At 45.0% G+C, this 12,963-nt stretch overlaps 1 protein-coding gene across 4 annotated transcripts in view; it reads right to left on the bottom strand.

The window, feature by feature from the left end:
• The window catches only part of LOC308248036 (nuclear body protein SP140-like protein), a 36,580-nt gene extending 25,541 nt beyond the window's left edge, over positions 1-11,039 (bottom strand). For all 4 annotated transcript variants that reach the window (XM_080667965.1, XM_080667964.1, XM_080667966.1 and 1 more), the window contains exons 1-5: positions 10,916-11,039; positions 5,593-5,755; positions 4,346-4,514; positions 1,963-2,046; positions 600-662 (exon numbers count right to left, since the gene is read on the bottom strand). In XM_080667965.1, coding sequence (XP_080524091.1) covers positions 600-662; positions 1,963-2,046; positions 4,346-4,514; positions 5,593-5,755; positions 10,916-10,947 — 511 coding nt within the window. In that variant the 5' untranslated portion in view covers positions 10,948-11,039. The remainder of the gene's footprint in view (positions 1-599; positions 663-1,962; positions 2,047-4,345; positions 4,515-5,592; positions 5,756-10,915) is intronic.
• Positions 11,040-12,963: the final 1,924 nt, after the last annotated feature.

The raw sequence follows: 12,963 nt of genomic DNA, 5'->3' as shown, positions 1-12,963 counted from the left end.
AAATCATTCTGAAAGATATTTTCTTTTATAAAAATGTATTACTAATTTAGAACATCCTTTCTTAAATAACACATCCCAGTATAAGCTATGTAATAATGACTTCTATGGTGTTTTTAAGGCAGCTCCAAGCCTGCTGCCCCAGAGATGATGGGAGAGGGTTGGTTCAGGAGGCACGTGGCATCCATGGTCCTGTGTGAGGGACCCAGCAGGTGAGAGACGCCTGCCTAGGGGAACACACTCATCACCCTTACCCCAGCACCCTCGCAGCAGTGCTGGCCACCACTGGACGTGCTGTCAAAGCAAGGCTGCAGTCAGATTCAAGCAAGACAGAGGCAGAAAACTGTGAAGCCATGTGCATGGGTCCAGGCCCAGGTTGTCAGGAGCTGGCAGCAAGTGCATATAAGGAATATGAAAGGAGCGACCCTCCCAAACAACAGAAAAATGAAGACTCTGTTATCTTTAAATCCTTGGAGAAATTACCAATGCAAAGACTGACTATTCTGGGTAATTAGTACTAAAAATAAGCAGCCCTCCCACCATAGCACCTGCCAGATGGGACAAGAAAGCAAAGGGGCACAGAACAGTCAATAAGAACAGACCATTGTAATTACAGGCATCTGGGCCTAACCACATCAGTCTTTGACAAGAAGTTTCACCAGTTCCTGGGGGAAGAAATGAGAGGTTTATTTCAAAAATTGAAGTATAGGCTGTGCCATTCTCCCTAATCTTTTTTATCTTTTATAAAGTAGGAGTTCAAGATCCCCTCCCCCAGGTATCAATACAGAGCCCATCTGGACCCGGAGGATCCTACTCATCTCTTGCCATCAGCAGCCCCCTGTCCTCAGCCAGGCCATCTCACTGAGATCATCCACAAGCTACTCACTAACCAGAGATGGCTTTTCTTGTCACCCATTGCCATAGGGAACCTGTTTTTGTTGTCAGCACTATCCCTGACTGGTGGCTTTACCTGACTTCCTACAAAGTCATGTCTCCTTGTCCCACCCCACTTCACACAGCACCCTCCCTAAGCATGTCTGTTTCTCTGTCTTGTTGGCCCTTTATGAGGTTCAAGTCTGATTCTCCTGTACTTCCTCCAGCTAATGGTATTCTTGTTTCTGTATATTTCTCTCTGCACAGTTCCCTACTTTTGACTCATGTGTCTGTCTTTTCCATGAAATAGTCTGGCTGTGTATAGGGTTAAGCACACAGACCCTGGATTCAGAATGCCTGGTTCATCTTGCTCATTTGACCTCAGGCCAGCTACATACACGGTCTCCCGAGATTTTAGTCTCCTTTTCTGCAAATGGACAGAGAGTGATACTTACCCCCAAGGGCAGCTGTGAGCACTAAACCCACAACTGCCAGAGTAAATGGTCTATACGTGAGTTCTTAGTAATATGGTTGTTATTACTGTGTCCTTTAACCCTTTTCCCTGCCTTTCATTTCCCCTTTTTCTTTATCTCTCAAAATACCCACATCCCCTCTTGCACATCTCATCACTTCCTCTCTTCCCTCCCTATATGACTGCCCATCTCCTTGAATATTCCTGCTCCTGAACAGCATCCCTCACATTTAAATAAGTCCCTTTGTCATCATCCAGGATCTCTTCTGTGATGTTGACCTTGGGCCCATAATTCTTAGGGGTTCACAGTTTCACACTCATCTTGTGACCCACAGTCATAGGGAATCTTCTCCAGCAGGATCTCTCTAAATCATAATTACTTCCAGTTTAGCATCGTCTTTAAATCTGGTTTCCTGACACACTTAGGCCAATGGTATCTTGTCATAGCTCCTCCTCTAGGATCAGCTCCTGGTCAGACTCTCATGCAAACAGCCTTCCCTTCCTTCTCTAGGCTCAACAGGTCTTTCCTGATTCCCAAACTCCACTCAGGACTCAGGGCCACTTCCCATTCTCCTTTCCTCTTAGCAGAAGAGAATCGGTTTTTATCTTTTTGCAATCACCTTGTTCCAGGCTTAGTTGGCCATTAGGCCTCTCCTCATTTTCTTCTCCATCACTTTCTAGGAGGAATTCTATGTCTGGTATCACTGAAGAGAGGGCAAGAGAAGACAATTAGAGATCTTCATGGAATGGGAGCCATCTGAAATTACATGTTTAGGGATTTCCATTCCTTGGATCACTCAGTGCTCAGTGGGTCCCAATCCTATTGGTAATGTTCTCTTTTCATTCCGGAGACAGAAAGAGAAAAACCAACAAAGGAGCTCTTATGCTTCCCACCCAGAAAGGACCAACTTGAATGTCAGGATAAAGGAGCTGTGGCAGCATCGTGAACTTGTTACTCATGTAAAAAATTTCAGCTGGCCGGGAAAGCATATATCAAAATAAATAATGTACTACGTATTTTGAAATGTGTTCACTGAACTATTCCAACAATAAAGAAAAACAGAGGCATTTCCTTGGGAGGAAAACAAAGATCCTATAGAGGTTTATTTGTATAAAAGAGGATAAAATTTCAAATCTTTAAAAATGTGGCTGGACAAGAGAAAGTCTTGAGCCAGGGAGGATGACTGCTTCCCAAAGAGACAAGCTAGAGGACATGGGAGCAACTAGACAGACTGAGATTCCAGGACAAAGGAAGGACATTCTTTGAAGCTGCAAGTAGGGACCTAATTTTGTGCCACAGGAGGATGTCCCAAGAGGCCTGGACCAGGGACCTTGGAAGGCTGCCAAAAGAGGAAGAACATAGCACCAGCCCATGGCCCCTGTATGTAAGTAGCCCAGCAAACATATGGAGGAAGGTAATATACCAATAGTCCTTGGTGCAGGTCTCTGGAGGGTGCCCGGGGAAGAGATGGAGAGAAGCAGTTAGCCAACATGCCTCAGGGCTGATGGCACAGGTACCTCCTAGGGCAATAAAGCTGTACTTATAAACCTTATAAACCTGTACTATCGCTTTACTGTGTGGTAAATAACATCAAATTCCTTAATTTTTGAATCCAGACTTTCCAAAATCCTTTTTCATTCTTATCCCATGTGAATAAACTCCCACAATCTGCTTCTAATTTGTCCTTGTTGTGCAGATACACAGACCCTAAAGGGGTCTATGCTTGCTCCCGTATCATCGCATTCCTCAGTTCATATAATTTTTCTTTTCAATTCTCGAGCATTGCGTGGAAATCTTTTTGAGAGCAAAAGTATATAGACTAAAAAAAAATTTCTAGGCAAGTCAAACAAAAATTATTGGAGGACACTTCTCTACTAAGAACCAATAAAAAAAAAAAAATGAAATCATGCCTCTCAGGGAAAAAGTAGAGAATCAACCAGTAGCACAAAACACCATCTCTGGCTGAGCAATTGTTTTTTTTATTATTTTATTGTTGATCATACCTCTTGTGGAGAATCTATATATATAAGAGCCTAAGCGACCATTAGGACCAGATGACCGGCTGGTAGCAATGATGTGCACTGACCACCAGAGGGCAGACACTCAATGCAGGAGCTTCCCGTGGTGGTCAGTGCACTCCCACAGCCAGCATCCCATGGCCAGCTAACCTCCCACGGTCCCTCCCCCCGGCCAGTCTGCCCCGTTTGGCCCTTATCACCAGCCAGACTGAGGGACCCCACCTGTGCACGAATTTGTGCACCAGGCCTCTAGTGAGTTAATAAAAACATTTCTACTTCTTCAAGAGCAAATTTGAACTTGAGTTAATTTTCTTGCTCATTCCTCTGGAAACCTGTTGATGGTGGCCTTTCTTCTGAGTTAGTAGGCCAACACTAAGCTCAGAGTTAAAAATGACCAGTGACTGTAGGTGGGTAAATTGCATGTGGCCTGGGAGGGAGTAGCTGTGAACTATAATGCATTTTTTGTCTTCCATCAACATAGCAACTCATGTATCTCAGCTGTCCATTGAGCAATCTCTGAAAATTATGACTACAGTGTTGTTTCATGAGATAGTGACTCCCCTGGGCATTGTGTGGCTAAATCAGGGCAGATCCTGCACCCATATCTAAGCTGTTACTTGAGGCAGGTTGTAGTCAACTTAGTGGACTGCTGTGTGGAACCTTGCAAATGGTCCCATAGAAGAGGAACAACTGATGCTACCCTTTTGGGATATTGTGTTTCCTGTCACTTATCCTTCTAAGTAAATCAGATGTCCCTGTGTCCCTGAGAGTCTTGTGACTCTAAATGCCTAGTAAAACAGACCTGCAGGTGGATGTCTGTACTCTAGATATTATATCATAAGCATTGAGAGACTCATGATATGTTTGTTTTCTGCTACATCCACACTACCTAGCGCCTTGTGTGACACATAGTAGACACTCAGTACATACCCGTGGGAATAAATTGGCCCTGGACATCAAAATGTAGGTAATAAACCTAATTACCTTTGTAGAATATTTTATAAATGCGAAATAAATCGGGATAATTCTTCATGATGGTCTTGCTGAACAGTGCTCCAAGAAGAGACATGTCAAATTTCTTCTCCAGTTCACTGAGAACATCATATATGACTTCATGTACAGAAAACCGTTTTTTAAAAGATTCTTGAGATTTCTTAAAAACAGTGAATGGAGAAAACATAAATACAGACTTCTCAGTTACAGAAGAGCCCTAGAAGCAATTTTATTGTTAATGTATTATAATTTCCAAGCATAGATATCTTCTCATGTATAGTTTTAGAATTTCTCTATATTTGTGTGTCTACTAAGTGGAACAACTAAATCTTTCCTCCTAGAAAGCACCCATTTGTGAATCTGAGTTCCTCACCCTCATTTACATGAGATGAAATAAGGAGCCATTAGGAAGAATAAAAATAGTTTTAAGTGAAGTAATATGTAGCCCTTTCAGAGACTGGCTAAGTGTTTTAGGAATAGACTTAGTGGGTGATGAGCTGCTGTTCTATTGACTGGACAACCCTTGTCCCTTCCCCAGGACTGACTTGGCCTGGAAGATCCTGTGAACTTTGCCATAAAGAAGGCCTATACACAGGGCAAATGAAGATGTGCATCTCTATATCTCCACCTATGTCTTTCGCTAAAATTAACCTAAATTCTAAGACTCCAGAAATACCAAAAGAAAAGGGGGAGAAACAGAAAGGAAACTGAAAACTGTTGTTGAAAGAATAGCAAGCATCTACTTTCAAATTTGTCCTATCAAGACATTAATTCTCTGTGGATTTTAATGTTCTCAGGTCTTAGTATTTAAACTGATGTTCACTGAAATGAAATGTTATGTCAATTATTATTTTATTAAATGAAGTCATTCAACTTATTCACCCATTCACTAAAATTATGTTTAACTTCTAGTATATATTACATTGTATATATAATTTCTAGAAGGCATTGTACTCCCACTTCAGATCCAGCCTATCTCCAGTGCTATTCGCCCAGCTCCAAGGGGGAACCATGGAGACCATTCCTTCAGTTAGGGTCAGCACTGTCTCCAGTAGTGCCAGCTTCTCTTCTCTCTTTTGACCTTATAGGAACACTTAATAGCAGTACTTGGGAAGGTTTTCACTAATAGTCAACTCTTCAGTTGCCCAGTTGTGCTCTGATGTTCAATTCCAGGATATCAAAGCATAACTTAGTTTGGGGTTGTTTTATCAGATTGTAACATAATAAACCTCACTTACTTCATACATTTCATTGGTGATGAATTCATGGTCACGGAGAAGTTCAAGGAAAGGAAATGTTGTTTTTATTGCACCTGAAATCTCCACCTTATATTTTTTGAAGTATGTGAGTGCAATGTCATTGATACGTTTGTTTTCTATGTTCTCATCTTCTGCAGACATCCTAGAGAGAAGGAATACCATGATAAAATGGCCATCAAGGTTTTAATATGCTGTAACATTATATATATGAAGGATAGATAGGCTGTGAAGAACCAACATAATTAAAATAAGTGGTCCTGAGTAAAGATTAAAATAAATAGAATGGAAGCAATGGACAAAATTATAATAAAACTAGAGGCCCGGTGCATGAAATTTGTGCATGGGTGTGTGTGTCCCTCAGCCCAGCCTGCACCCTCTCCAATCTGGGACCCCTTGAAGGATGTCTGACTGCTCGGACAACCCTCAGACATCCCTCTCACAATTCAGGACTGCTGGCTTCCAACTGATTGCCTGCCTGCCTTCCTGATTGCCCCTAACCACTCCCCTGCCAGCCTGATTGATATCTAACTGCTCCCTGCCAGCTTGTTTTCCCCTAACTGCCCTCCCCTGCAGGCCTGGTCACCCCTAACTGCCCTCCCCTGCAGTCCTTGTCCCCCTCAACTGCCCTTCCCTGTAGGTCTGCGTCCCCCTAACTTCCCTCCCCTGCAGGCCTGGTCACCCCTAACTGCCCTCCCCTGCAGGCCTGGTCTCCCCACCTCCTCTCCCCTGCAGGCCTGGGTCCCTCCCAACTGCCTTTCTCTGCAGGCTTGGTCGCCCCCAACTTCCCTCCTCTGCCGGCTTTGTCACCCCTAACTTCCCTCCCCTGCAGGCTTGATCACCCCCAACTGCCCTCCCTTGCAGGCGTGGTCCTTCCCAACTCCCTCTCCTGCTGGCCTGATCACCCACAACTGCCCTCCCTTGCAGGCCTGGTCCCTCCCAACTTCCCTCCCCTGCTGGTCATCTTGTGGCGGCCATCTTGTGTCCACATGGGGGCAGGATCTTTGACCACATGGGGGCAGCCATCTTGTGTGTTGGAGTGATGGTCAATCTGCATATTATTCTTTTATTAGATAAGATAGAGGCCTGGTGCACGGGTGGGGGCCAGCTGGTTTGCCCTGAAGGGTGTCCCGGATCAGGGTGGGGGTTCCCTTGTGGTGTAGGCCGGCCTGGGCCACGTCCCCCGGTGACCCAAGCGGAGGCCCTGGTATCTGGGGTTTATTTATCTTCTACAATTGAAACTTTGTAGCCTGGAGCGGAGCCAAGCCTTCTGCTTGCTCCGTGGCGGCAGCCATTTCTATTGGGATTTATGTATCTTCTATAATTGAAACTTTGTAGCCTTAAGCGAGGCCTGGGCTGGCCAGGGTGGGTGGAAAGCTTGGCTACCTCCATCGCCGGGGGCAACCCTAGCCTCCTGCTCTTTCCAGCTCCATGGCTGCTGCCATTTCTGTTTGGGTTTAGGTATCTTCTATCATTGAAACTTTGTAGCCTTGAGTGGAGGCCTAGGCTGGCAAGGGCAGGCGGAAAGCTTGGCTTCCTCCATTCCCAGGGAAACCCAAGCCTCCCTCCTGCAGTCTGTGGCTGTAGCCATCTTGGTTGGGTTTATTTGCATATTCGCTCCTGATTGGCTGGTGGGCGTGGCTTGTGTGTGTAGCGGAGTGATGGTTAATTTGCATATTACTCTTTTATTAGATAAGATAGGATTGCTTAAATGCGGGGGGGACCTTTTTCAGCAGGAAGAGATGCTCTTGGAAGACAAAAATACATAATCCCTATATCTGGACTGATAGCCAGTCATATGCACTATACTGCCAAACCAGTCATTAAAAAATTAAACCGCTTCCTTACACCTTACACCAAACAGCTGTTGCCCTTAAAACCCCTCCTCAGCCTCCACCTTAGGTTCTGCCTTCGCAGCTCACCCAGATTAGGTTCTGATTGGCCAGTTTCTATGCCAGTCAGCATCAAAAGCTCTGCCTCCTAGGCAGCAATTGGCTCCTCGCAGTTTACCCAGATTTGGTTCTAATTGGTCGGTTTCTATGCCAGTCAGCATCAAAAGCACCACCTCCTAGGCAGCCATTGGCTATTCTGGGAAACCCAGAATGGCCCCGCCTTCACCTCGCCACCAGCCCTTCAGTCATGTCCCAGTCTGCTACCGAGTGTATCTCTGGCCGCTCTGAGAAGCAGCACCTCAGGTCTGTGCTGGTGGCGATTTTGAATTTTCATCCCTGACCTAACCTTACAGTTCGAGGTCTGTGAAGGCAAGCATTTCTCTTGTTCATTCTTAGTTCACTCATAGACTTTACCTGTGTCTATGCATCTATGCTAGCACAGAATGGTGACCGATCGAACGGTTGTTTCAGTCATCACGGTCACTGCCTTTTTATATACACTCAGTGGCCAGATTATTATGATCTCTGAATGCATAATAATCTGGCCACTCAGTATATATATATATATATTAGAGGCCCGGCGCATGAATTTGTGTATGGGTGTGGTCCAGCCAACCTGGCCAGGGGGAGGGGACATGGGTGGTTAGCCAGCCTGCCTGCTGGTCGAACTCTTGGTTGAGGGGACAATTTGCATATTAGCCTTCTATTATATAGGATAAACACTGAGTGGCCAGATTATTATGCATTCGAAGATCATAATAATCTGGCCACTCAGTGTATATAGATGATTATATATGGAGAAATTATAGAGACCTAACTAAATTCCCTAAGTACTAGAAAAGGAATTTGCTGAGGAGCCTGAATAAAAAACAAAGCAGGTACATAAAACAAACAGATATTATACGCACAACATATATTGAAAAGAAATAATACTTCAAACACAATAGTAAATATATATACATCATAATAATAAAAGGCTAATATGCAAATGGTCATCACACCGTGACGCCTTAATGACTGATCTGCAGGGACCTGAGGCTGCATGGCGTGGGGCCGGAGAGGGGGACTTGAGGCCACACTTCCCACCTGGTGGGGCTTGATAGGGGACCTGAGGCTGTGCCCCCTGCCCTGCGGGGCTTGACAAGGGTGGGGCTGGCTGTGTCTCGATCTGGCGCGATTTCGAGGCACATGCAAGTAGGTGGGGACTTGACTCTGGGTCCCGCAGCATGCCCCAGACTCTGACAGGAGGGAGATTTTCATATACAATTTACTAATTTTCTTTCATCTCTGACACTTCTATTATAGAGAAAGGGCAAATAGCAATATTAAAATATTTCCTCTAATTAATTCCCTTTTAATGTGCATGAATTTTGTGCACCAGACCACTAGTATACTTATAAACCTCTAAAAATTATGAACCTATATGAAAGAAACTATAATGTCTTATTGAAGGAAGTTAAACAAGATCTAAATAAATGGAAATGTAGAAGGTACCTCCAATTAGGAAAACATAGCAATTTAAAAATGTCAATCCTTCTGACATTTGTAATCCAATTGAAACTGGCTATAGTAATTCATTAATTTATATGACAGAACAAATATCTAAGTCAAGCAAATAAAAGTATTACAAGAGTAGATGAAGACTTAATAAGTGTAAATATTAAAAATCAATAAGATTAAAAGAATGTAGAAAAATATTTTCAGCACACATGTCTAAGGTTTAATATATCTGATATATAAAGATTCCAGTCTGTTTACAAAATATGACATATAACGCCCAAGAAAATGGACCTGAACAGTCACTTAGAGAAAAGGAAATGAAAATGTCCAACAAACACATGAATACATACAAACTAAAACATCACTGAGGTAACCCTTATCATCCATTAGATTGGCAAAAATGATTTCATAAGGGACAATGCAGCAAGGGGAAAGATTCAGAGAAGTAGGCATTCATTGCTGGTGTGAACATAAATTGCTGTAGCTGGTTCTATACAAAAGTGAAAATAATAACACTTTTTATTTTATTTATTTTTTGTTAATCCTCACCCGAGGACATTTTTCCGTTGATATTTAGATAGTGGAATGGAGGGGGAGACAGAGAGAAACATCGATGTGAGAAAGACACATAGATTGGTTGCCTCTTGCACGTGCCCCGACCAGGGACGGGATCAAGCCTGCAACTGAGGTACATGACCTTGACCAGAATCGAACCTGGGACCCTTCAGGCTACAGGCTGACGCTCTATCCACTGAGCAAAACTGGCTAGAGCTCTCCTATATATTTTTAAAAAGTGTCATTGCCCTAGCTGGTTTGGCTCAAGGGCATGTACCTTGGTTGTGGGCTCCACCCCAGTCTGGGCCCTGGTCGGGCATGTGCAGGAGGCAACCAATCCATGTTCTTCTCTCACATCAATATTTCTCTCCATCTTTCCCTCTCCCACTCTCTCTAAAAATCAATGGAAAATATCCTTGGGTGAGAATTAACATATATATAATTAATGATAAATATTACTGACAAAAATATATATTATATATCTATATGATAAATATATATACATAATAAAATCTTTGTGACTTTGGGTTAGACAAAAAGATAGCTATAACACCAAAAGCTTGATAAATTAGAATAAAAAATATTTAATCTTTTGTACTTTAAAAGACACCATTAAAATTAAGCCCAGCTGTGGTGGCTCAGTGATTAAGCATCAACCTATGAACCAGGAAGTCATGATTTGATTTCCGGTCAGGACATATGCCTGTGTTGCAGCTCAATCCCCGATTGTGCAGGAGGCAGCTAATTAATGATTCTCTCTCATCATTAATGTTTCCATCTCTCGCTCCCTCTCCCTTTCTCTCCGAAATCAATAAAATTTAAAAAAGAAAAGGAAAAACCTAGTTACAAAGCAGAGAATGAGAATCTGAGATTGGTCAAGGACAAGGACTTCTGCTGAGAGCAAGGAAGACAGATAAGCTTGTGATTGTCATGCAGGGCTGGAGTGAAGCACCCCAACACAGTCAGTTCCCCCCTTAGGATATGCAGTACCCTCTTTGGAATGACCTACGTGAAAGCAGAGGGGGCCTGAGGGAAATGAGAGGGTTCAAAGGTCATAAGAAAATAACAAGTCTCTGCCTCAAAGCATCAGAAACAACAGCTGAGTCCAGATGGGCTGCCAGCTGAGCAGTAGCTGTAAGACAAGAGTCCTGTGGGTTGTGGCAGCTGCACTCACACCAGTAGCTGTCCCTCTGCAGTTTAAAGATCCAATTCCTTCACTTCATTACATTTCATTACATTGCACGTCAGTGTCCTTGTAAAGCAGGATGAGGTCAAGGTTTAGACGAGTGTCTAATAACACACACTAAAGCAGCAGCACAGCCAGACAGAAAGTTAAAGGAAGGGAGACAGAGACTGACCTGGTGCTGAGGTCGCTGCCCCCACTGGCCATCGTCCTGCCCTGGGGCCTGCCTGGACCTCTGATCCTTCGGCTTCCCCAGCCTGGATCCACTGTGGCTGTCTAACCCTGAGCAGGAAGTGAGTGAACTCATCCAGGAAAGGCTCCACCCAAATGGGGAAATGAGAAGTGAAAGCAACTTTCTGAGTGTTTTCAGACACTGTCTCCCTCCTCCTGCAGCCCCAGAACGGCGGCAGGGGAGGGGGGTGTTCTCTCAGCCATCAGGACATGTGACAATAGGAGTGGTGGACAAGTAGGGACAGGAGGTCCAGGAGGCCAGGGGAGGAGGGCCCCAGGGGAGGAGCAGGACCAACCCCCAGGAGACCCCTTGCTTGTGCAAAAACATGAAAAACACTTGTGAATCCTACTGTCCTCACCTGCTGCAACTTTCTAAGAGGGTGCAGAGACCTGAGGTCCCAATGTTCAGAAACAGGACTGGAGAAGCAACATTCTTGAGAGCGATGGTTTCCACATTTGTTTCCCTGATCCCGACTTCATCCGGCTGTAAATAAGGGTTCTCGCCCTATTTCATTTAAGATACAGGGGAAGGTTCTACCCTTTCTCCATGTACATTTTTTCTTTTCTCCCAAAGGAGCAAACATCAAATCTGGACAGATTCCATACACTGATGAGAACATTTTTTCTTCTCAACAAGAGCCCAGGATCTCAGTGTGTCCCAAGTTCTGCACACATGGGGGTTCTCTCTCCCTGCCCTGCCTCCTCTCTCATTTGGGGGGTAGAAGGACCAGTAAGCTGAGCCTCTGCTGAGCACAGCTGTCCTCTGTTCCCGACCTCCATGATGCTTTGGGACCAGACAGAATTTGACACCAATGACACCAGCCTTTTCTAGTGCCCCTCTCTCCTCATCCCTGAGCAATAGGCTGACTAGGCCACCACCATGCTGAGTGTTGGCAGCAGCAACAGTAGCTACTGGCCCAGAGGATGAAGACCTGGCACCTCTGCGGATGCAGAAATGGAGAGGAGGGGCACCTGGGACCCAAGTGGGAGCACTCAGGCCCCACACCAATGTCCCCTTCTAGGAGGTGGCCCATCAGGCAGCAGGACTCCTGGACCCTCTGCCCTCCCTTCTTCCTGGGGAGACTCTGAGGCTGGGAGTTCTGTGAAGGTGAGTCTGCTCCTTGGTGCGTCTCCCTGAGCTCATCCTGCTGGAGGGGACAGGGCTCTGTGCTCCTCTGAGCGCCAGTGCAAGGGACAGTGGCCTGGGGATGTGGTGAATGTGTGTTGTTGACTGGAGCAGCCCGAGACCTTGAGGCTAAGCCCTGTTCTGGGGTTCAGTCTTAGGAATTCTTTTTTGGTACCCATCTAAACCATGTCCCCTGTTCCAGCTTTTATCAGGAAGAAAGATGGTATTTTGATCCCCATCTGTCTCACCTTCTGCCTGGCAATTGTTTTAGAACTCATGTCAGGATACTTGCGGAGAGTTTATACACAGAATTTGAGGCTCCTTTGGTGACTTTGGACCTTCTGGGATTTCTCCCTTCATTCACAGTGAGCATGGTTGTTCTGGCTTCTTCCCTGACTCTGCTGACCAGAAAAAGAAGAGAACTTTCTACCAAAGTTTGAGCCAGCCACCCAAGCCTGGCTGCTCTCAGAGTCAGGCAATACTAAGCAGAAAACATCTGCTAGCTGCTTGTGAGGTTCACTCTACTTCCAGATTCACCCAGTTTTTGTTCTCTGCAAGCAATGCGTTGGGTAGGAGCTCACTCCGCAGATCAGAAACAGAACTCTCCATCCCCACTAGATGCAGACCAACCCTGCCCACTCCCAAGCCCAGCCTGCTTCTGGCTTCTTAGATGGCAGTGGTTGCTGTGCCCCCGAGCCCCTGCCCACCAAGGAAGAGACATGCCTCTGTGCCATGCATCAGAGGCACACCTGTTAGGAGATACACAAGCCGGGCTAGGTACATTTTGTACTTCTGTGATCACAAGAGCACACACACACCTACTTAGAGTGGGCTTGTTACATAAACAAAATAACAGAACAAGTAAT

The sequence above is a fragment of the Plecotus auritus genome (assembly GCF_963455305.1).
Source record: "Plecotus auritus genome assembly, chromosome: 5".
In the NCBI taxonomy this organism is placed as follows: Eukaryota; Metazoa; Chordata; class Mammalia; order Chiroptera; family Vespertilionidae; genus Plecotus; species Plecotus auritus.
The sequence above is the reverse complement of the archived record's forward strand: the minus strand, read 5'-3'. Positions and strand labels throughout refer to the sequence as shown.